We start from the raw sequence: 22,097 nt of genomic DNA, 5'->3' as shown, positions 1-22,097 counted from the left end.
TCCCGCGCCGCCGCCGCCGCCGCCGCCACGATCCCGCGTGAAAGTGCGGCGCAAACGGCACGGAGACGCCCGGTGTGACTCGGAACAATGTCGCCCCTGTTCTCCGGCTCGTTTCGCGCGGTTAAGTCGTAAAAGAAGGTGAAAGAGAGGGCGAAACTGTGGCGACAGAGACGGAGAGGTGAGTCTGACACGCGAGTGTAACCACGGGGGAAATACTATTATTGTATTTGAACTGTAAAGTGAAGAATATTTTTATTTTATAAGTATATTTTGTAACTGCAACTGTATTAAGCCTCTTGCAGTGTTATTGTTTATATCTTTGTACATTTGACTAATAAAAAAAATATATATATAAAATTGATCGTAGATATTTTAGACTTATCTTTATGATCTGAAAATGTAAAATAAAAAAATACAGATGAATAATAAATCAAATAATAATAATAACATGTTTGCTTTTGTTATAGTAATTTAACTGCTTTTCACATACATGCAATTATTCCAGTGATTACATATTATTCTGTCTATAATGTATTTTATGAATGGAAAACTTTTGTAATTGCTGTATACAAGATAAAGTATATTTTCATGAGTTTCAGCTTCAATAATTGAGGACTTTTCACCATCCAAATGAAATAATGTTCTGTTTCATAGTTGTTGTGGTCATTCTTCAAAGTCCTGGACAAGCCAACATATTTAAAGTGTTCTTTCTTATGTTCCCTTAAATTTCAAATTGTATCAACTTTTTAAATTGAAATACAATAGAAAACCATGTGTTCAGGACCAAGAATCCATCAATCCCGGTCGTTTGGCATTAATAAAACATAGAAAAGTGTTATTACAACCTTGGATATTTCCCATGACGTGATTAGAAAGACCTTTGGCACACATGAGAGTGAATATAATCTTCTTCCGGAGCGCCCCACTAGGAGATAAAACCTGTATCCACGCTGTGATGTGCGGACGTTCCTCCAAACGCCTCGCGCCCCCCGCTATGAGACGCTCTGTCTGCACCACACATTCTTTGCCCGGTGCAGATCCGGTTCTGTCGACCTTCACACTCGGCCGCCGCGTGTGTTTGTCTTTATTTGTGAAATGCAAAGAAACAAAAAGAAAGCGAGCCAAACCTGAGTCTGCTGCTCACGGTTCTGCAGCTCGCGTAAAGTGGAGCTCTGCACGACTTAATTCAACGTAAATTCTTTAGAAACCAAAAGATTAAAGAATATCCCATCCTGCTAAACCTGGAGTTTAGACCTCAAGTTAGTCCAGAGTTTGTTTATGTCCAAATGTTAATGCCATGTTTAAAATATGAACTTTAACAACAGAATCTAACAATTAAATGAGCAAATCTAAAAAAAAAAAATACTCATTTTTTTCTCCCCTCGCTTGACATAATTTCAATTTAAATGTATCTTTAATAGTTTTACCAGTTCAGGGGCGTTTAGATCTGATAAAAGGCAAATAAAAAAACGTAATTTATTTTGTATCTATTGTTTGCACATTGTGTGGGTTAAAGGACACGACATGATATAAATGCTGTGAACACGTGTGCGTCTCAGAACAGGTTTGTAGAAGTATAAACTATATAAAAGTATAAAGTACAGGGTTTGAAAGGACAAGAAGACAGAATATGTTTATGTCCATCAAACTGATCTGATCTCCAGAGGACAGAATATTCTGTTATTGACCTTTGACACACTTTTTATCGTGTTTATTGTTCTCTTTTCAAGGCCGTGTCTCTGATGGAGCGGGTGCACAGGTGAGCGGACTGGAAATGGACCGCCCCAAACTCTTCTTCACCGCCGCCGACTACGCCATCTTCGCCGTGCTCCTGGGCGCCTCCCTGGCCATCGGGGTGTACTACGCGCTGTCGGGGGGCCGGCAGAGGACCACGCGGGAGTTCCTGCTGGCGGACCGGAGCATGGGCTGTCTCCCGGTCTCGCTGTCCCTCATCGCGTCCTTCCAGTCGGCCGTGGCCATCATCGGGGTCCCGGCGGAGGTCTACACCCACGGGACGCAGTACTGGTTCATCGGGTGCTCCTACGTCCTGGGACTCCTCGTTCCAGCGCATGTGTTTGTTCCTGTGCTGTACCGGCTCAAGCTGTCAAGTGCCTATCAGGTATGAAGTATGTGCAAGCAGTACAGTGTAGTACAGTACAGTGTAGTACAGTACAGTGTAGTACAGTGTAGTACAGTACAGTGTAGTACAGTACAATGGAGTACAGTACAGTGTAGTGTAGTACAATGTAGTACAGTGTAGTGTAGTACAATGTAGTACAGTACAATGTAGTACAGTACAATGTAGTACAGTACAATGTAGTACAGTGTAGTACAGTACAGTGTAGTACAGTACAGTGTAGTACAGTACAGTGTAGTACAGTGTAGTACAGTACAGTGTAGTACAGTGTAGTACAGTACAGTGTAGTACAGTACAGTGTAGTACAGTACAGTGTAGTACAGTGTAGTACAGTACAGTGTAGTACAGTACAGTGTAGTACAGTGTAGTACAGTACAATGGAGTACAGTACAGTGTAGTGTAGTACAATGTAGTACAGTGTAGTGTAGTACAATGTAGTACAGTACAATGTAGTACAGTACAATGTAGTACAGTACAATGTAGTACAGTGTAGTACAGTACAGTGTAGTACAGTACAGTACAATGTAGTACAGTACAATGTAGTACAGTGTAGTACAGTACAATGTAGTACAGTGTAGTACAGTACAATGGAGTACAGTACAATGGAGTACAGTACAGTGTAGTACAGTACAGTGTAGTACAGTACAATGGAGTACAGTGTAGTACAGTACAATGTAGTACAGTGTAGTACAGTACAATGTAGTGCAGTGTAGTGTAGTACAATGTAGTACAGTACAATGTAGTACAGTGTAGTACAGTACAGTGTAGTACAGTACAGTGTAGTACAGTACAGTACAATGTAGTACAATGTAGTACAGTACAATGTAGTACAGTGTAGTACAGTACAATGTAGTACAGTGTAGTGTAGTACAATGTAGTACAGTACAATGTAGTACAGTACAGTGTAGTACAGTACAATGTAGTACAGTGTAGTACAGTACAATGTAGTACAGTACAGTGTAGTACAGTACAGTGTAGTACAATGTAGTACAGTACAATGTAGTATAGTACAATGTAGTACAGTGTAGTACAGTACAATGTAGTACAGTACAATGTAGTACAGTACAATGTAGTACAGTGTAGTACAGTACAATGTAGTACAGTACAATGTAGTACAGTGTAATGTAGTACAGTGTAGTACAGTGTAGTACAGTGTAGTACAGTGTAGTACAGTGCAGTACAGTGTAGTACAGTGTAGTGTAGTACAGTGTAGTGTAGTACAGTACAATGTAGTACAGTGTAGTGTAGTGTAGTGTAGTACAGCACAATGTAGTACAGTGTAATGTAGTACAGTGTAGTACAGTACAGTGTAGTACAGTACAATGTAGTACAGTGTAGTGTAGTACAGTACAGTACAGTGTAGTGTAGTGTAGTACAGCACAATGTAGTACAGTGTAATGTAGTACAGTGCAGTACAGTGTAGTACAGTGCAGTACAGTGTAGTACAATGTAGTACAGTGTAGTACAGTACAATGTAGTACAGTGTAGTGTCGTACAATGTAGTACAGTGTAGTGTAGTACAGTGTAGTGTAGTGCAGTGTAGTACAGTGTAGTAAAGTGCAGTGTAGTGTAGTACAGTGTAGTGTAGTGTAGTGTAGTACAGTGTAGTGCAGTACAGTACAGTGTAGTACAGTGCAGTACAGTGCAGTACAGTGCAGTACAGTGCAGTGTAGTGCAGTGTAGTGCAGTGTAGTACAGTACAATGTGGTGGGCTGCTGCAATTCACGACGAGTTGTGACTAGTCGACTATAAAAATAATAGTTAGTTAGTCATGTTATTGACTCAACTATAATTTACGTCATAATATTCTCTTTCTTCAGTCTCCATAGTTCATCCTGAATGTGGTTCATGTGTAACAGACGTTAGACAAATGGAAAAACACATTTGTCATTTGACTCACAAAAAAACATTTGAAGTGATCTGTTCTTCTGTATCTACCTCTGTATCTACCTGCGTTGCACCAATGAAATTTCCCCATGTGGGACAATAAAGGAATATCTTATCTTATCTTATCTAATTTGGAAATGGACAAATATAACTGACTTGACCAACTGGAACTTTTATTTTAATTCTTCGTTTTCATAATTCTTTGGTTAGTAAATGTATTTTTGTAATTTCAGTATTATTATTATTATTGCTAATTTTGCTTTCTGTCTTATGTGTTTTACTTTTTAAACTTTGAAACAGAAATTGAAAAAATAAAAATGTCTTTATGCAGCGAACGAGTTCAAACAGGTGGTGGAGCAGAGGTGGACTTTATAAAGACAGACTAACAGGTCTTTGAGAGACAGGATTCTTGCTGATTGGCAGGTGTCCAAATACTTATTTCCAGCAGCAATAACATACAAATAGATTCCGTCTCACAGTGGAAATGCACCTACGATGAACATGACACCCTCCATAATTCTTAAGTGGGAGAACTCACAGGGCGTTCTTATTTATTTTCCTAATGTCTATGTGAAAATGTTTCCCTGAAGTTATATATTAAATAAACACTGCTTCTTGTAAAAAAAAAAGAAGCTTCCCTTCACTTGCTCCTTGTTTTTTGTTTGTTTTTTCACTTTATCGCTTTTATTTATTTATTAATTATTTTTTTAAAAACTTTTATCCCTCTTTTTGTTTGAACTTTTTCTCTGTTTTCCAGTATCTCGAGCTGCGCTTCAGTAAAGCTGTAAGAATCTGTGGGACCCTCACGTTCATCTTTCAGACGGTATTAATATTTACATTAGTATATTTTACGCACTCAGAGGCTTAAACCTAAGAGAGTGTGGTTGCTGTGTCACAGGTCGTGTACATGGGACTGTGTATTTATACTCCTGCTTTTGCACTAAACGCAGGTAAGATTTAAGACTCATTTTGTCTTTATTTATAACTTAAATCTGGTTCAAAATGTTCTCGTTCTTGTTTCAGTCACTGGGATCCAATTATGGGGAACGGTTCTGGCCACTGGATTGGTCTGCGCTTTGTACACTACACTGGTAACTCTAAAAATATACTTTTTACTGAGTATTTTTTTATTTAGTGTAAAGTTTTTTATGACACAAGTATATTTCAGTTTTGACTAAACATTTTGCCCGTTCTTCCCCAGTTTGAACCATTTTTGTAACGTTTATAATTGCACTTCCTGTTTGGACACGAGCACAAATATGACACAGGTAGAGGTGGTTCCACAGCTGTTACCATAGCAACCAGACTGTAAACAAGAGCCAAACTCCACATAAATGACACAACAGTTCTGATCTGACACACAATAACACCATAAAACACCTTTATTTAGTCCAACTATGGTTTAAACTGTCTCTGTGTCGCACACTGATGACATCACAGAGGGATTCAGCTCCACTTCCTGTCATTTTAAACACTGATTTTTCAAACTTTCGTCACAAAATACAACTTAACGGAAGTAAAACTGAGTCAGAATGATTAAAAATAAGAAAACTTTGAGATGTACTTTTAAAAGCTTGGAGGAGGAGGCGGAGTCACAGGGGAGTCACGCCCTTTCTCTGGGTTTAGGGCGGTTTGAAGGCGGTGATCTGGACCGACGTGCTCCAGACCCTGGTGATGTTCTCGGGGCAGGTGGCGGTGATCGCGGTGGGCGTGTACCAGACTGGCGGCCCGTCCGAAGTCTGGAGGAAGGTCGTGGACGGCGGGTGCGTCTCCGGACTCGAGTGAGCGCCACGCCACACCCGCCACCCGGGAGATACTCTGTGCGGTCGAATCGTTTAAAAATGACCCTCTTGTTTGCCCCGCCCAGCCTGAACCCGGACCCCACCGAGCGCCACACCTTCTGGACGCTGGCAGCAGGGGGCGTATTCCTCATGTGGGCGCTGTACGGCGTGAACCAGTCTCAGGTGCAGCGGTATTTGAGCTCCCGCAGCGAGAAGGAGGCGGTCAGGTAAACGCAACGTGTGACCACGCCCTTTTCACACACACACGCACCATGTAGAGAGCCTTTAAATGTGTCATAGAGGGGCGGAGCTTATTAGACTATCAGGACTTTATTAAATATAGAGAAAAATTGGCGGTTGGCGGCCATCGTGGATGGTACCTGTCGTCGATGCTTGTTTGTGGCCTGCAGGTCGTCGATGGTTGTTTGTGGCCTGCAGGTGGTTGATGCTTGTTTGTGGCCTGCAGGTCGTCGATGCTTGTTTGTGGCCTGCAGGTGGTTGATGCTTGTTTGTGGCCTGCAGGTGGTTGATGCTTGTTTGTGGCCTGCAGGTCGTTGATGCTTGTTTGTGGCCTGCAGGTCGTCGATGCTTGTTTGTGGCCTGCAGGTCGTCGATGCTTGTTTGTGGCCTGCAGGTGGTTGATGCTTGTTTGTGGCCTGCAGGTGGTTGATGCTTGTTTGTGGCCTGCAGGTCGATGATGCTTGTTTGTGGCCTGCAGGTCGTTGATGCTTGTTTGTGGCCTGCAGGTCGTCGATGCTTGTTTGTGGCCTGCAGGTCGTCGATGCTTGTTTGTGGCCTGCAGGTGGTTGATGCTTGTTTGTGGCCTGCAGGTGGTTGATGCTTGTTTGTGGCCTGCAGGTCGTTGATGCTTGTTTGTGGCCTGCAGGTCGTTGATGCTTGTTTGTGGCCTGCAGGTCGATGCTTGTTTGTGGCCTGCAGGTCGTCGATGCTTGTTTGTGGCCTGCAGGTCGTCGATGCTTGTTTGTGGCCTGCAGGTCGTCGATGCTTGTTTGTGGCCTGCAGGTCGTCGATGCTTGTTTGTGGCCTGCAGGTCGTCGATGCTTGTTTGTGGCCTGCAGGTCGTCGATGCTTGTTTGTGGCCTGCAGGTCGTCGATGCTTGTTTGTGGCCTGCAGGTGGTTGATGCTTGTTTGTGGCCTGCAGGTGGTTGATGCTTGTTTGTGGCCTGCAGGTGGTTGATGCTTGTTTGTGGCCTGCAGGTCGTGCTACATGGTGTTCCCGTCGCTGCAGCTCGCTCTGGCTCTGAGCTGTGTCATGGGTCTGGTCATGTTCGCTCGTTACTGTGGAGAAGACCATTCTGACAAACTGGACTCAACTAAAGCCGACGCGGTCAGTCATGCCAATGTTTTATGTACCGGGACTGAGAACCGGAGAACCAGGACTGAGAACCGGCACTGAGAACCGGCACTGAGAACCGGCACTGAGAACCGGGACTGGGAACCGGCACTGAGAACCGGGACTGGGAACCGGGACTGGGAACCGGGACTGAGAACCGGGACTGGGAACCGGGACTGGGAACCGGGACTGAGAACCGGGACTGAGAGCCGGGACTAAAGGATGGAAAGTGTTTCGAGAAAGACTGAACCAAGATTTTAATCTAATCTAAAATCTTGCTCTAAACCAGGACTAAATCGAGGCTAAATCAGGTCAAAATCAGGACTAAATCAGGTCAAAACCAGGACTAAATCAAGACTAAATCAGGTCAAAACCAAGACTAAATCAGGTCAAAACCAAGACTAAATCAGGTCAAAACCAAGACTAAATCAGGTCAAAACCAAGACTAAATCAGGTCAAAACCAAGACTAAATCAGGTCAAAACCAGGACTAAATCAGGTCAAAACCAGGACTAAATCAGGTCAAAACCAGGACTAAATCAGGTCAAAACCAGGACTAAATCAGGTCAAAACCAGGACTAAACCAGGACTAAACCAGGACTAAATCAAGACTAAATCAAGACTAAATCAAGTCAAATAATGATTCATTTTCCCTGCTTCCGACTTCTCGACTTTGAGAGTAAAACGGGATAAAGAGGGCGTGACTGATGAAGCGTGGAGAGCTCAGACCTTGAACACTGATGTTCCGTGTGCTTCTCCTGCAGATGGTGCTCTACTTTGTGATGGACATGTTGCAGGGTTTGCCTGGGCTCCCCGGGCTCTTCGTGGCCTGTCTGTTCAGTGCTGCTCTCAGGTACCATTACAGCTCCCTCGTTATGCTAAATTAACCTTTTTTGAGCTCTTTAGCCTGTGGTACGTATGCTAACTTTATCCCAAGCACTCACAAACCCTTTGGCGAGTAAAGCAACGGCTAGATTATTAAAATGATTTGGAGACTAACAAAGACTAACCACAAACGCAATGGTACACAGAATTATACAACTGCCTCTCTTAAAGCAGAGCAACTAGAGCTCCCCCTGCAGCTCCATTATGGAAATACATTGTTAGAAAATAGACGCAGAAGCTTTTCTATACATCTTTACTTTTTTTTCTTCCTTATATCATAATAAGTCAGTATAATAACAAAGAAACATTTAATGCTGCCAAATTTTAAAAAAAGAGCCAGGGTTTCTAAGGAGAGTTGTCTTTAAGGCTGGTGTTCCACCCCGAGACAGCAGGGGGCGACGACGGACACTTCAAACGCCCCTAAAACACGTATTTAACCATCACAGGGGCTTTAATAAGGTGAAAATGTGACTTAGTTCTGCTTTAAACACTTCAGCTCTCGTCTGTAGTGACTTCCAGCGCCACACGGATGGGCCTCCACCAGGGGGCAGTGTCTCAAACCGAACATTCAGACTTCAAAAACGTTTACTTCCTGTTATAATAAGTGTGTAACATGTACATTTATATTTGTATGTTTTATACTCTTCATTATATATAATTCTGACTTTTCACAGGACTATTTAGTATTCAATATGTAACTCATGGACTTATTTAACAGTGAAAAGCAAAACTGCCAGGTCATTTATGTGTATTTGTGTAAATCTCGGCTCAGAGACTGGACATTGTAGGCGGATGTGTTTGCAGCGTTTGTTTGCACTCTATTACCGTATTTTCTGGACAATAAGTTGCACCGGAATATAAGTCGCACCAGCCAAAAAATGCATAATAGAGAAGAAAAAATATAAGATATAAGTCACAAGTGTGAAAATAACAAATTCTATCACATATAAGTCGCTCCGGAGTATAAGTATATGAGTAATTATGAAAAAAGACGTATTGTATTGGCTTATAGTCCGGAAAATACGGTATTGATTATTTGTCTATTATGAGAAGATAGAAACCCGCTGTAACATCCTCCGGTGCGGGGGCGTGTCCGTTCCTCCCTAAACCACGCCCGTTTGCTCCCTCTCTCATCCAGCACCATCTCCTCTGCGTTTAACTCCTTGGCCACCGTGACGATGGAGGACCTGGTCAAGCCTCAGTTCCCGGCGCTGACCGACGGACGAGCCACGCTGCTGTCCAAAGCTCTGGGTTCGTCCTCCGTTTTTTCTGTTGATTTTTAGTCATTTTAGCCGCGAATAACGAGCGCGACTGGCGTTTCCACAGCGATGTTCTACGGCGCGCTGTGTCTGGCCATGGCGTACGTCACTCACCTCATGGGAGACTCCGTTCTCCTGGTAAAAGGCTTTTTTTTTTTTAAACATTTGAGCCGTTTTCCAGTTCTGCCGTTGTAGCTGCGTTTCCTGCTCCGTCCTGTAGGTGGCGCTGAAGATCTTCGGGATGGTGGGAGGGCCAGTGCTCGGCCTGTTCTGCCTCGGCATGTTCTTCCCGTGGGCCAACTCCACCGTAAGACGCTTCGTTTGTGTTTTTACCGCGTTTTTTGTTTGTGATCGGCACGAAAAAAGAGACAAAGACAAAAGAACAAAAAAAGACTTAAAATCTGGGTCATGTACAGAAAACAAGTTATAACAACATAAAGAGACAAAGACAGGAGACAAAAGAAAAGACGGGACAAAAAAATAAATACAATGAATTGAAAATGAATAATAATAGTAATATATTATTATTAAAGTAAAATGTATCCACTATCAAAAATCACTTAAAGTGCCTCTGACAGGTTTATATGATTTTCTAATTGTGACTTTATTTTGTGTATTTGTACCTGTTGTACATACAAATGATAGTTTTACACCGATCGAGCAGGTATTTGTGGAGAAAACGTTGAAAAGTCTGTTGAAAATGACAGGAAGTGACATCACACCAGGGACACTCATTCCAGTCAAAGTTTATGCAGAATTTACACACAAGAAACAACTTTTTTGACTCTAAACATTAATTCAACAAAATAAAGTCGCTCTCATATATTTTTATTTGTCACATAAATAAAATAAAAAAGTGACATTAGATGAGTTTTGGCCCAGTGTTTTCTGGGTATGTGATGCCATAAATTACAAACAGGAAGTGAAATTATAAACCTAAAAAAATTGCTATTCTGTAATAAAATTGTTGTAATTTTTAGCAAAATTCAAAATAAATTTATCTTAACTGCATTTTTAGTACAATGAGTCGTCCGACCTGTAGGGGGCGCTTTAAGTACAGTTACAGATGTGCACTTTCCACCACCGTGTTCTGCTCTCAGGGCGCGCTGGCGGGTTTAGCCGGGGGCCTGTCGCTCTCCTTCTGGGTCGGGATCGGGAGCATCCTGAGCAGGACTCCAGGGGCCCGGACGCTGGTCTCGGACTGTAGATCCGGACTGGTCTCGGCCAACTCCACCGCCTCGGCCGTTGTCACGGTGACCCTCAGGTACCGCCGGGTTTAAAATGACTTAGTCCCGAGTTTGTCCATGTGGTAGATAATAATCATAGTTTTATTCATCCGTCAAGTGGCAGTTTGTGAAGAACATTTGACACATAAAAGTAGAAAATGACAGGCAGTAGAGCTGAATCCCTCTGTGATGTCATCAAAAAGCGCCATATCATCAACAACGCAGAGAAATGTGCAACTTACACCTTTTTATGACGGTTTAAACAATAATTTCTGTAATTATTTGTCAGTCATAATTATCGTATGATTTGAATGGACTGTAGCTCTTGTTTACATTCTCTGGTGGAATGACCTCTGCTTATGTCATATTTAATGGACGCGTCAAACCAGGAAGTGGCATTATAAACGTCAAAATTGCCGAATTGGAGAAAAACGGGTAAAACGTTTCAAACTCTGGACAAAATAAGACGTTTATTTTAGTTTTTCGTCTTTTTTTTTATTCTTTTAACTCTTAAAAAAAGAAAAATCATAAAAATAAGGTTATAATGTAATGGCATTCAATAATCGTCATGGTTTCCTGGACTGTACAGACTCTCAAACATGTTAAACAAAGACCTTTTTCTAAACTAATATTAATCAAAAAAGAATAAGTCATTTATCATTTTCATCCATAATATACAATCTAGAAGTTTTCATTCACCAAATGTAAATCTTTATTTGGCTGATAAAGTATTTATGAAGAATAGAAATAATCCTTTGACTCGTCGACTCCTCATATTTGTTGACGTCCTTCAAAATACCAATAAGATTTGATACTGAATAAGTCTTTCAAATCCCTGCATAATCATTGGCTGAACGGGTCCACTACAAAGACACGCCCACCACAGAGCCACGCCCACCACAAAGTGAACTCTGATTGGTCCTTGATTCTCTGTGTGTTCCTCAGGCCGTCGGGCCTGCAGAGGTTCTACTCTCTGTCCTACATGTGGTACAGCGGCTTCACCTGCTGCTCTGTCCTCTGCATCGGGCTCATCGTCAGCCTCCTCACAGGTCAGAGGTCACAGCCTCCTCACCGGTCACAGCCTCCTCACAGGTCAGAGGTCACAGCCTCCTCACCGGTCAGAGGTCACAGCCTCCTCACAGGTCACAGCCTCCTCACAGGTCAGAGGTCACAGCCTCCTCACCGGTCAGAGGTCACACCCTCCTCACAGGTCAGGTCACAGCCTCCTCACAGGTCAGAGGTCACAGCCTCCTCACAGGTCAGAGGTCACAGCCTCCTCACAGGTCAGAGGTCACACCCTCCTCACAGGTCAGAGGTCACAGCCTCCTCACAGGTCACAGCCTCCTCACAGGTCAGATGTCACTACAGCCTCCTCACAGGTCACAGCCTCCTCACAGGTCACAGCCTCCTCACAGGTCAGATGTCACTACAGCCTCCTCACAGGTCACAGCCTCCTCACAGGTCACAGCCTCCTCACAGGTCAGATGTCACTACAGCCTCCTCACAGGTCACAGCCTCCTCACAGGTCACAGCCTCCTCACAGGTCAGATGTCACTACAGCCTCCTCACAGGTCACAGCCTCCTCACAGGTCAGATGTCACTACAGCCTCCTCACAGGTCACAGCCTCGTCAGAGGTCACACCACATCCTCCTCACAGGTCAGAGGTCACAGCCTCCTCAGAGGTCACAGTCACACCACAGCCTCCTTACAGGTCAGAGGTCACACCACAGCCTCTTCACCGGTCAGAGGTCACACCCTCCTCACAGGTCAGAGGTCACACCCTCCTCACAGGTCACACACCACAGCCTCCTCACAGGTCAGAGGTCACACCCTCCTCATAGGTCACACACCACAACCACCTCACAGGTCAGAGGTCACACCCTCCTCACAGGTTACAGCCTCCTCACAGGTCAGAGGTCACAGCCTCCTCACAGGTCAGAGGTCACACCCTCCTCATAGGTCACACACCACAACCACCTCACAGGTCAGAGGTCACACCCTCCTCACAGGTTACAGCCTCCTCACAGGTCAGAGGTCACAGCCTCCTCACAGGTCAGAGGTCACACCCTCCTCATAGGTCACACACCACAACCACCTCACAGGTCAGAGGTCACACCCTCCTCACAGGTTACAGCCTCCTCACAGGTCAGAGGTCACAGCCTCCTCACAGGTCAGAGGTCACAGCCTCCTCACAGGTCAGAGGTCACACACCACAGCACATTTATCTAATGAACACAATAAAATGAACAAAACACAGACATTTTCTGCTTTTTCAGTCCATATTTATCCACATTTTAGTCTGAATCTCTTTTTTCATTCCAGGTCCGATGAGAGCAGAGGACGTGACCCCAGGGACCGTGTATCCACTGTTTGGGAAACTGTTCTTTTTCCTCCCTGAAAAGGTCAAACAGAAGCTGTGCTGTGTGACGCCGCTGGCACAGACGGTGAGCCAAACGACCTTTGACCCCGCGCCGGAAGCTCAAAGAGCACTGCATGTGGCTCAAATACTTTCACTGCAAACGGCTTCAACACTTTTGAACCACATCAAATAATCGACTTGACTTCATGATTCAAAAGTCGTAAATGTGCTTGTTTTGTTTTGTGTTTCACACATTCACTTGTTTCTAGTAAATATGCAAATGTCCATGTTTTTTATATTTCTTCTGTAAGTGACTCTAATACGCCTCCGTACTGTTAACGACTTTAACTAATTAAAGCTCAAGAAAACCACAGAGAACACAAAAGAGCTCCCTCTGCTGGAGAACAGCAGCGCTGACACATGGATCAAATCACAATTGTTGTTTTTTGGAGATTTGCAGAGTTGGAATATCAAAAGTATCGTCTAGAATTAAAACAGAAAAGTACTCACATTTCACAAACGAGGGTTTAAAGTGATGTGTCTGCACTTTTGGGGTTAAAGTGTCGCGCGACGGGTTTGTACGAGTGTCTAATGTTGACTTTATTGTGTGTATTTGTACCTGTCGTTCACATAAATGATGGTTTTACACCGATCGAGCAGGTCAAATGTCTTGCTCGACGATACAAACGCGGCGGACTCAGATTAATCGTGTGGCGGTTGTTTTCCAGCAGAAGGAGAGGAACGTCCCGAGCTCTTCGCCGGACGAAACCAGGACTTTTCTGGCCGAAACGCTGCCCGAGACTCCGCCCTCACGCGCCGAACACGAGACGTCTTTATGACCCTCGGCGACTCCTGAGACGAACCGAGCGGCGACTTTCGCCGAGACGTTTCGAAGCGGGCGACGTTGTTGACCCGATCCCGGCGAGTTTCGACCTCTCGACGCGCCGCGGTCGCTCGGACATCGCCGGGGGAAGGAACCCGCTCTCGTTTTACGTCGCCGACTCGACACCGCAGAAAATGCACGTTTCCAGAAGCTTTGTAGACATTTTTTTTTTACTCTCGAACCGTTGGAATTGTAAAACGTTTGTGTCACTTTTCTCCTCGACGCTTTGCCCGGAAGGTTCCACCGCCGTGTCAGATCCGTGGAGAGGCGAGCGCGTGGAACACAACATGAAAACGTGGAACCGTCAGCTTCATCACAGTCGCCGTGAAACTGAATTTGCTTGTTTCTACTTCCTGGTGTTAAATATGCAAATGAGGCGCGGCAACACAAAAAGTACTTGTATTAAAAGTACTTTCTGTCAGGATTGTTGTATTTTTACTCTGAGTTTTCACGTACACAGACGGTTTGACCTGTTTTTAACCTCATTTACTTCTTATTTCCGTTAAAGAAAAAGTTTGTGAAAAATGTGCAAGATTGTGGTGTTTGTCATAACTTAAAGCAACAGTGTGTAACTTTGTGTAGGCGGGAAGTCAACATCTCCGTGGAAACGAGCAGGAGTACGAGTCAGGTTTGTGGTGGGTAATAAAAACATCCTAAAGAAAGTCTAATTTTTCAGCTTTAAAGTTACATACTGGGGCTTTAAGTGAAAATTATAACGTTTAAAATGGTCAAATCCCACAAAAAACAATGATTATAATGTTTTGTCTTTTGTTTTTTACATATTTGTGTTTTTAGATCACTTTTATGTTTCTTTTGATTTAACGAGTTTTTCAAATTATCAATAACGAGTTGTATTTATCTTTTTAAACTGCCCGTGACAGACTGAACCTAAAACACTTATTCATTATATTTGCCAAGTTTTATTTATTTGATCCCATTTAAAATGTCACTTCCTGTTTGTTTCATGTTTACACTGGGCCAAAAGTCCTCGAATGTCACAAACTATGACACAAATAAAGAACAGCATCGTTTTCTCAGAAAAGAGTGTTTTTTGAGGATGATTCAGCTGGAGAAAATAGTTTTGCCTCTACACACTGACTCTGGCACCAGCAGGAGGCCGGTCCATGTTTAGTCCTGACTCTGGCACCAGCAGGAGGCCGGTCCATGTTGAGTCCTGACTCTGGCACCAGCAGGAGGCCGGTCCATGTTTAGTCCTGACTCTGGCACCAGCAGGAGGCCGGTCCATGTTTAGTCCTGACTCTGGCACCAGCAGGAGGCCGGTCCATGTTTAGTCTTGACTCTGGCACCAGCAGGAGGCCGGTCCATGTTTAGTCCTGACTCTGGCACCAGCAGGAGGTCGGTCCATGTTTAGTCCTGACTCTGGCACCAGCAGGAGGCCGGTCCATGTTGAGTCCTGACTCTGGCACCAGCAGGAGGCCGGTCCATGTTTAGTCCTGACTCTGGCACCAGCAGGAGGCCGGTCCATGTTTAGTCCTGACTCTGGCACCAGCAGGAGGCCGGTCCATGTTTAGTCTTGACTCTGGCACCAGCAGGAGGCCGGTCCATGTTTAGTCCTGACTCTGGCACCAGCAGGAGGTCGGTCCATGTTTAGTCCTGACTCTGGCACCAGCAGGAGGCCGGTCCATGTTTAGTCCTGACTCTGGCACCAGCAGGAGGCCGGTCCATGTTTAGTCCTGACTCTGGCACCAGCAGGAGGCCGGTCCATGTTTAGTCCTGACTCTGGCACCTGCAGGAGGCCAGCCCGTGTTTAGTCCTGACTCTGGCACCAGCAGGAGGCCGGTCCATGTTTAGTCCTGACTCTGGCACCAGCAGGAGGCCGGTCCATGTTTAGTCTTGACTCTGGCACCAGCAGGAGGCCGGTCCATGTTTAGTCCTGACTCTGGCACCAGCAGGAGGTCAGTCCATGTTTAGTCCTGACTCTGGCACCAGCAGGAGGCCGGTCCATGTTTAGTCCTGACTCTGGCACCAGCAGGAGGCCGGTCCATGTTTAGTCCTGACTCTGGCACCAGCAGGAGGCCGGTCCATGTTTAGTCCTGACTCTGGCACCAGCAGGAGGCCAGTCCATGTTTAGTCCTGACTCTGGCACCAGCAGGAGGCCGGTCCAAGAAATCGGTCAAATGATATGATGTAAATGAAGAAGTGAAAAGTCAATAACAAAAATCATATCCAAACTCAAAACGTGGAGCGTCGATATTAGAATCTCTGAATAAAATCTGACTTTTGATCTCAACACTTATCTCAGCTTTACCACATGACACAGGTGGGCGGGGCCTAATACATCCACACAATGAGCACACGCCCTCGACACAAACGGACCGCCCCCTTGTCCCAGTCACAACACTCTCATACGGCTGCTTCTAGTGGGCGGGGCAACCTACGCAGGCACGGGGAGAACATGCAAACCCCACACAGAAAGGCCCCGGACCCTCTTGCTGTGAGGGGCGAGCGCTGACCCCTGACCCTTGACCCCTGAAGCTGCTCCCGTGCTGTGTCACGTGTGTGTCAGTAACCACGGAAACTCGACCGTAACAACACAACACATTTCTGCAGACGCACGACTCCTCCCACCCACACGTGCGACTGTCGGCTTCATCACTGTCGCCGTGACGATGAATTTGCTTGTTTCTATTTCCTGGTGGTGAATATGCAAATGAGGCGCGACAACACAAAAAAGTACGTGTATTAAAGTACTTTCAAGTTTTCACATATTTTTCTCTCGGTTTGATAGCGTCGTGAAGGCGGAACGTCAACGTCTCCATGGAAACGAGCAGGAGTACGAGTCGGGTTTGTGGAGCTGCGAGTCGTCTCACAAGTGCAATAAAAACACCCTAAAAAAGAGACATAACCGTATTTTCTGGACTATAAGTCGCACCTTTTTCATAGTTTTGGTGCGACTTATACTTATATTTATACTTATATACTTATATGTGATATTATTTGTTATTTTCACACTTGCAACCGCATTTCATACTCCAGTGCGACTTATATATGTTACTTCTTCTCTATTATGCATTTTTTTGGCTGGTGCGACTTATACTCCGGAAAATACGGTAATAATAGGTAAAAAAAGGCGAAATCCCACAAAGAGCAATGTGTTTTAAAGGTAAAATAAAACTTGTAAAACTCGTATCATTGTGTATTTTATGGTGACGTTGCATTTGACCCGTCCTTCTGCGGCTGGACTGGACTCCACAGACCTATTTCAAATCTTCCCTTCGTCTCTAAAATCCTTGAAAAAGTTGTAGTAAAACAGCTTTGTCGCCACCTGCAGGACAATAACTTATTTGAAGTTTTCCAGTCAGGGTTCAGAGCCCACCACAGCACTGAAACTGCACTAGTTAAAGTCACAAATGATTTGTTATTAGCCGCTGACGATGGACTGGTCTCAATCCTGGTTCTGTTGGACCTGAGCGCAGCGTTTGACACCATCGACCACAACATTCTACTGCAGAGGTTAGAATGTGATGTAGGTGTTGGAGGAACAGCCCTCAGCTGGTTTAAATCCTATCTATCTGATAGGTTCCAATTTGTTAATGTAAACCAGAGCTCCTCACCAAGCTCTAAAGTAATTTACGGTGTGCCACAGGGTTCGGTACTCGGTCCAATTCTGTTTACTCTTTATCTGCTGCCATTAGGCAACATTATCAGAAAGCATGGCATTAACTTCCACTGCTATGCAGACGACACTCAGCTGTATTTATCAATGAAACCTGATCAGAGCGATCAAGTAGACAGACTTAGTACTTGTGTGAAGGAGATAAAAACCTGGATGACACTAAACTACCTGCTTCTTAACCCTGAAAAAACCGAGGTCATTGTGCTGGTCCTAAGCATCTACGAGACTCTCTATCTGAGCAGATAGTCACACTGGACAATGTCAGTGTAGCCTCCAGTTCTACTGTAAGAAACCTTGGAGTCTTATTTGACCAGGAGCTCTCATTTAAAGCTCATATAAATCAAGCTTGTAAAACAGCCTATTTCCATTTGCGCAACAAGAGCCAAAATCAGAAGAATCCTGCCTAAAAGTGATGCTGAAAAACGTATCCATGCATTTGTAACGACTAGATTAGACTACTGTAACTCCCTGCTTGCAGCGTGTCCTAAAAGCTCCATAAAAAGCTTTCAACTGGTTCAAAATGCAGCAGCAAGATTACTAACAGGAACAAAAAGAAGAGAGCACATTACGCCGGTGCTGGAGTCTCTTCACTGGCTCCCCGTCGAGTCTAGAATCAAATTCAAAATTCTACTCCTGACCTACAAAGCCATAAATGACATGGCCCCATCCTACCTCAAAGATGCTATAGAACCATATCATCCAAACAGAGCTCTTCGCTCTCAGAATGCCGGCCTTCTGGTGGTGCCAAGAGTCTCTAAAAGTACAGTAGGAGGTAGAGCGTTTAGCTCCCAAGCTCCTGTGTTATGGAATCAGCTCCCGACCCATGTTAAATATGCTGACACAGTCTCTTCATTTAAGTCCAGGCTTAAAACGTTCCTCTTCGAAATCGCTTATGGTCAGACTAGTTAGGAACAGAAAGATAAACCCACAGCTTCAGCTACGCTGCCCTAGGAGTAACTATGCTGGTGGAAGTATGACAGCTTGAGCACTATCCTCTTCTTCTTCTGACTACTTATGCTATCAAACAATATTTATTTTTTGATTCCACTTGCAAACTGTTCACCGCCTTCTTTTCTTTCTCTCACTCCTGAGGACCTGTGGACCCAGATGTCCCTCCCCTGGTGAAGTGGTCCCTGCCCTGTGTGGACGGTCCCTCATCTGCCTGAAGAGTGGCTCCAGTTCGCCTCAGTCGGTCCCTCTTCTGCCTGAAGAGTGGGTCCAGCTCGCCTCAGTCGGTCCCTCTTCTGCCTGAAGAGTGGGTCCAGCTCGACTCAGACGGTCCCTCTTCTGCCTGAAGAGTGGGTCCAGCTCCAGTCTCCTCGTGTCCGTCTGTCCGTCTGTGAGAGTCGCATCTCTCCTTCACTGGAACTCCTCCAGGTTTCTACGCTTTTTTCCCAAAGAGGTTTTTTTTGTAGTTTTTCCTGGCCGAGAAGGAGAGTCTAAGGACAGAGGACCCTGGGACATCGTCCCTCGCCACCACAGACATTGTCTGACTCCATCGCCACCACAGACATTGTTGATTCATTTCTCCCTGTGGCCCTCAGAGGCAACTGTTGTTGTGATTTTGGGCCTTACAAAAATAAATTGATTTGATTTGATTTGATTTGACTCTGGTGCCATTTCTGTTGATTTCTTACTTTTTTGTGTGTTTTTAGCACATTTTTCACCTTTTCTTCTCAAACTGACGCTCGGTCGGTGTTAAACTGTCATTTATATTTAGCACAGGTTTCATTCCACCAAATAAAGTCAAAATTAGGATAAAAAAAACCTGTCGCTCTTAAACTTTAAAAAGAGGATTAGGTTTATAATTTCACTTCCTGTTTGTAATTGATGACATCACAGTAGAAAATTACCCAGAAAACACTGGGCCAAAACTCAACTAATGTCACAATTATTTCATTGACTGAAACAAATATATTAAAGCGACTTTATTTTGTTGAATTCATGTTTAAAGAGTCAAAAAATGTGTTTCTTTGTGTAAATTCTGCATAAACTTTGACTGGAATGAGTGTCCTTGGTGTGATGTCACTTCCTGTCTCATTTTCCACAGATTTTTCAACGTTTTCTCCACAAATACCTGCTCGATTGGTGTAAAACTATCATTTATATGAACAACAGGTATAAACACAGCAAATAAAGTCAAAATTAGACTCTCTTTCAAACCTGTCGTGCGTCACTTCAGCGACCTTTAACCGCCACCGTTGGTTTTTCCCGCTCGTAAACAGTCGGAGCGATTTGACTGTCAAATATTTTCTTCGGAACGGCGCTCGTGGTTTTGCCTCTTGTTTGTATATCGCCGTGACTACACCATCACCGAGTCTCACAGTCGTGTGGGTCAGTGCAGCGGTCAGAGCAGCGGTCAAGAGCGTTTTGTCAAGGGCGTTCGGTCAAGAGTGTTCGGTCAAGAGTGTTCGGTCAAGAGTGTTCGGTCAAGGGCGTTCGGTCAAGAGTGTTCGGTCAAGGGCGTTCGGTCAAGAGTGTTCGGTCAAGGGCGTTCGGTCCGACGACGAGAAAACGAAGCAGGTACGACTCGTTATTCACTGTATTTTGTATTTTGTTTGCGTTTTAGTTGGTGAAATATTGCGTACTATATGTAGAATTTTTTTTTATAATATTTTCTTTATTTACACATTTAATTTGTGCCGTTTCAACTGAGACATTTTTTATTATAATTATTGCATTATAATCCTCGCTTTGGAGCAGATATCCACTGTATTTTGTATTTTGTTTACTTCATTAGTTGGTGAAATATTGCGTACTATATGTAGAAAAATTTAAATAATATTTTGTTTATTTATACATTTAATTTGTGCCGTTTCAAGTTAGACATTTTTCAATATAATTATTGTATTAAAACCCTCGATTCTGAGCAGATATTCATTGTATTTTGTATTTTGTTTACGTCATTAACTGGTGAAATATTGCGTACTTTATGTATATAGATTTGAATAATATTTCATTTTTTTATACATTTCATTTGTGCCGTTTCAGCTCAGACATTTTTCATTATAATTATTGTATTAAAACCCTCTCTTTCAAGCAGATATTCATTGTATTTTGTATTTTGTTTACGTTATTAATTCGTGAAATATTGCATACTTTATCTAGAAAAAATGTAATAATATTTTCTTTATTTACACATTTAATTTGTGCCGTTTCAAGTTAGACTTTTTCATTATATTATTGTATTTCATGTTGTCGCTCGGCGCAGTTCAAATACTTTTCACGTACTTTGTTCTTTATTAAAATATGTCTTTTCTCTGGACAGGATGTGGTTTCTGCCTCTGCTTTGCGTTCTGGGCGTCGGCTTTGTTCAGGTGAGCACCTCAAGAACAAAACCTAATTGAAGTTTGTTTTATTATTTGGACTTTTCACCGAAACAAATGCTTTTTCGCAGGGTCAGGCGAAAGGTAAGGCTCCTTTTCACTTTAGTCACGTCGAGATCGAAAGGAGAGCGAATAAGTTTGTAATTCGAGTTATTGTTCACACGTTTGTCTAACGCCGGCGCTTCTCAACGTGTGGCGCGCGCCCTGCTCCGTGTGGACTCTTTTTTGAAGTAAAGTTCCGTTTTCTTTAGGGATTCATTGAACTGGATGATGTTTTTCTTTAGTCTTTGTCTGAGTTCGTAAGTATAAGTTGCACTCCGGGAAATACGGTACTTTAATTTCGAACGCGCAAGAAAAACAACAAAACGTAAACTATTGATGTAAAATGCAGAATATAAGAGAAGAAAAGAGTAAAAAAAAAGAGCTGGTCCTGGTTTAGCTTGAGGAGCAATACATGCGTTCACACATCCAGGACCTTGTACAGTAGCAACCGAGTCCGCCATTTTGAAAGGGGCACAACAGCACGTCTGCTACACACGAAATGCAGGATATATGAGGCCAAAATGCCAAAAACACGCGTTCTGTAAGGTCATGGCTCTGTAAGGTCATTGCTCTGTAAGGTCATTGTTCTGTAAGGTCATTGTTCTGTAAGGTCATTGTTCTGTAAGGTCATTGTTCTGTAAGGTCATTGTTCTGTAAGGTCATTGTCCTGTAAGGTCATCGTTCTGTAAGGTCATTGTTCTGTAAGGTCATTGTCCTGTAAGGTCATCGTTCTGTAAGGTCATTGTTCTGTAAGGTCATTGTTCTGTAAGGTCATTGTCCTGTAAGGTCATCGTTCTGTAAGGTCATTGTCCTGTAAGGTCATCGTTCTGTAAGGTCATTGTTCTGTAAGGTCATTGTTCTGTAAGGTCATTGTCCTGTAAGGTCATCGTTCTGTAAGGTCATTGTTCTGTAAGGTCATTGTCCTGTAAGGTCATCGTTCTGTAAGGTCATTGTCCTGTAAGGTCATTGCTCTGTAAGGTCATTGTTCTGTAAGGTCATCGTTCTGTAAGGTCATTGTCCTGTAAGGTCATCGTTCTGTAAGGTCATTGTTCTGTAAGGTCATTGTTCTGTAAGGTCATTGTCCTGTAAGGTCATTGCTCTGTAAGGTCATCGTTCTGTAAGGTCATCGTTCTGTAAGGTCATTGCTCTGTAAGGTCATCGTTCTGTAAGGTCATCGTTCTGTAAGGTCATCGTTCTGTAAGGTCATTGTCCTGTAAGGTCATTGCTCTGTAAGGTCATTGTTCTGTAAGGTCATCGTTCTGTAAGGTCATTGCTCTGTTGTCAGACAGAGGAACAATAGCTTTGTCGTGGGCCTTAGTT

General features: G+C 43.8%; 2 protein-coding genes across 2 annotated transcripts in view; both read left to right on the top strand.

Annotated features, from left to right (window-relative positions):
• Positions 1-14,715, top strand: LOC140370106 (sodium-dependent multivitamin transporter-like). The gene is made up of 16 exons (XM_072457078.1): positions 1-178; positions 1,731-2,119; positions 4,782-4,847; positions 4,923-4,974; positions 5,048-5,115; positions 5,651-5,805; positions 5,892-6,032; positions 7,025-7,154; positions 7,924-8,012; positions 9,183-9,295; positions 9,371-9,441; positions 9,524-9,610; positions 10,404-10,567; positions 11,475-11,578; positions 12,853-12,974; positions 13,618-14,715. The coding sequence occupies exons 2-16, from the start codon at positions 1,775-1,777 to the stop codon at positions 13,726-13,728; spliced, it is 1,818 nt and encodes a 605-aa protein (XP_072313179.1). The 5' UTR covers positions 1-178; positions 1,731-1,774; the 3' UTR covers positions 13,729-14,715.
• Positions 14,716-20,678: 5,963 nt separating this feature from the next.
• Positions 20,679-22,097, top strand: part of adgrf3a (adhesion G protein-coupled receptor F3a) — a 26,682-nt gene continuing 25,263 nt past the window's right edge. The window contains exons 1-2 of the mRNA XM_072458220.1: positions 20,679-20,726; positions 20,807-20,819. Of these exons, the coding sequence (XP_072314321.1) occupies positions 20,679-20,726; positions 20,807-20,819 (61 nt within the window). The remainder of the gene's footprint in view (positions 20,727-20,806; positions 20,820-22,097) is intronic.

This window comes from Eucyclogobius newberryi, unplaced genomic scaffold (assembly GCF_026437365.1).
Source record: "Eucyclogobius newberryi isolate DKJ021-1_F unplaced genomic scaffold, fEucNew1.0.hap1 SCAF_21, whole genome shotgun sequence".
NCBI classification, from domain to species: Eukaryota; Metazoa; Chordata; class Actinopteri; order Gobiiformes; family Gobiidae; genus Eucyclogobius; species Eucyclogobius newberryi.
The sequence above is the reverse complement of the archived record's forward strand: the minus strand, read 5'-3'. Positions and strand labels throughout refer to the sequence as shown.

Bases quoted from the DNA above. Each gene is read 5' to 3' on its own strand.
- LOC140370106 (XM_072457078.1), top strand. From the start codon at position 1,775: ATGGACCGCCCCAAACTCTTCTTCACCGCCGCCGACTACGCCATCTTC. The intron at 4,848-4,922 runs GTATTAATATTT...GCTGTGTCACAG, and splicing joins TCACGTTCATCTTTCAGACG to GTCGTGTACATGGGACTGTG. The intron at 9,611-10,403 runs GTAAGACGCTTC...TTCTGCTCTCAG, and splicing joins TCCCGTGGGCCAACTCCACC to GGCGCGCTGGCGGGTTTAGC.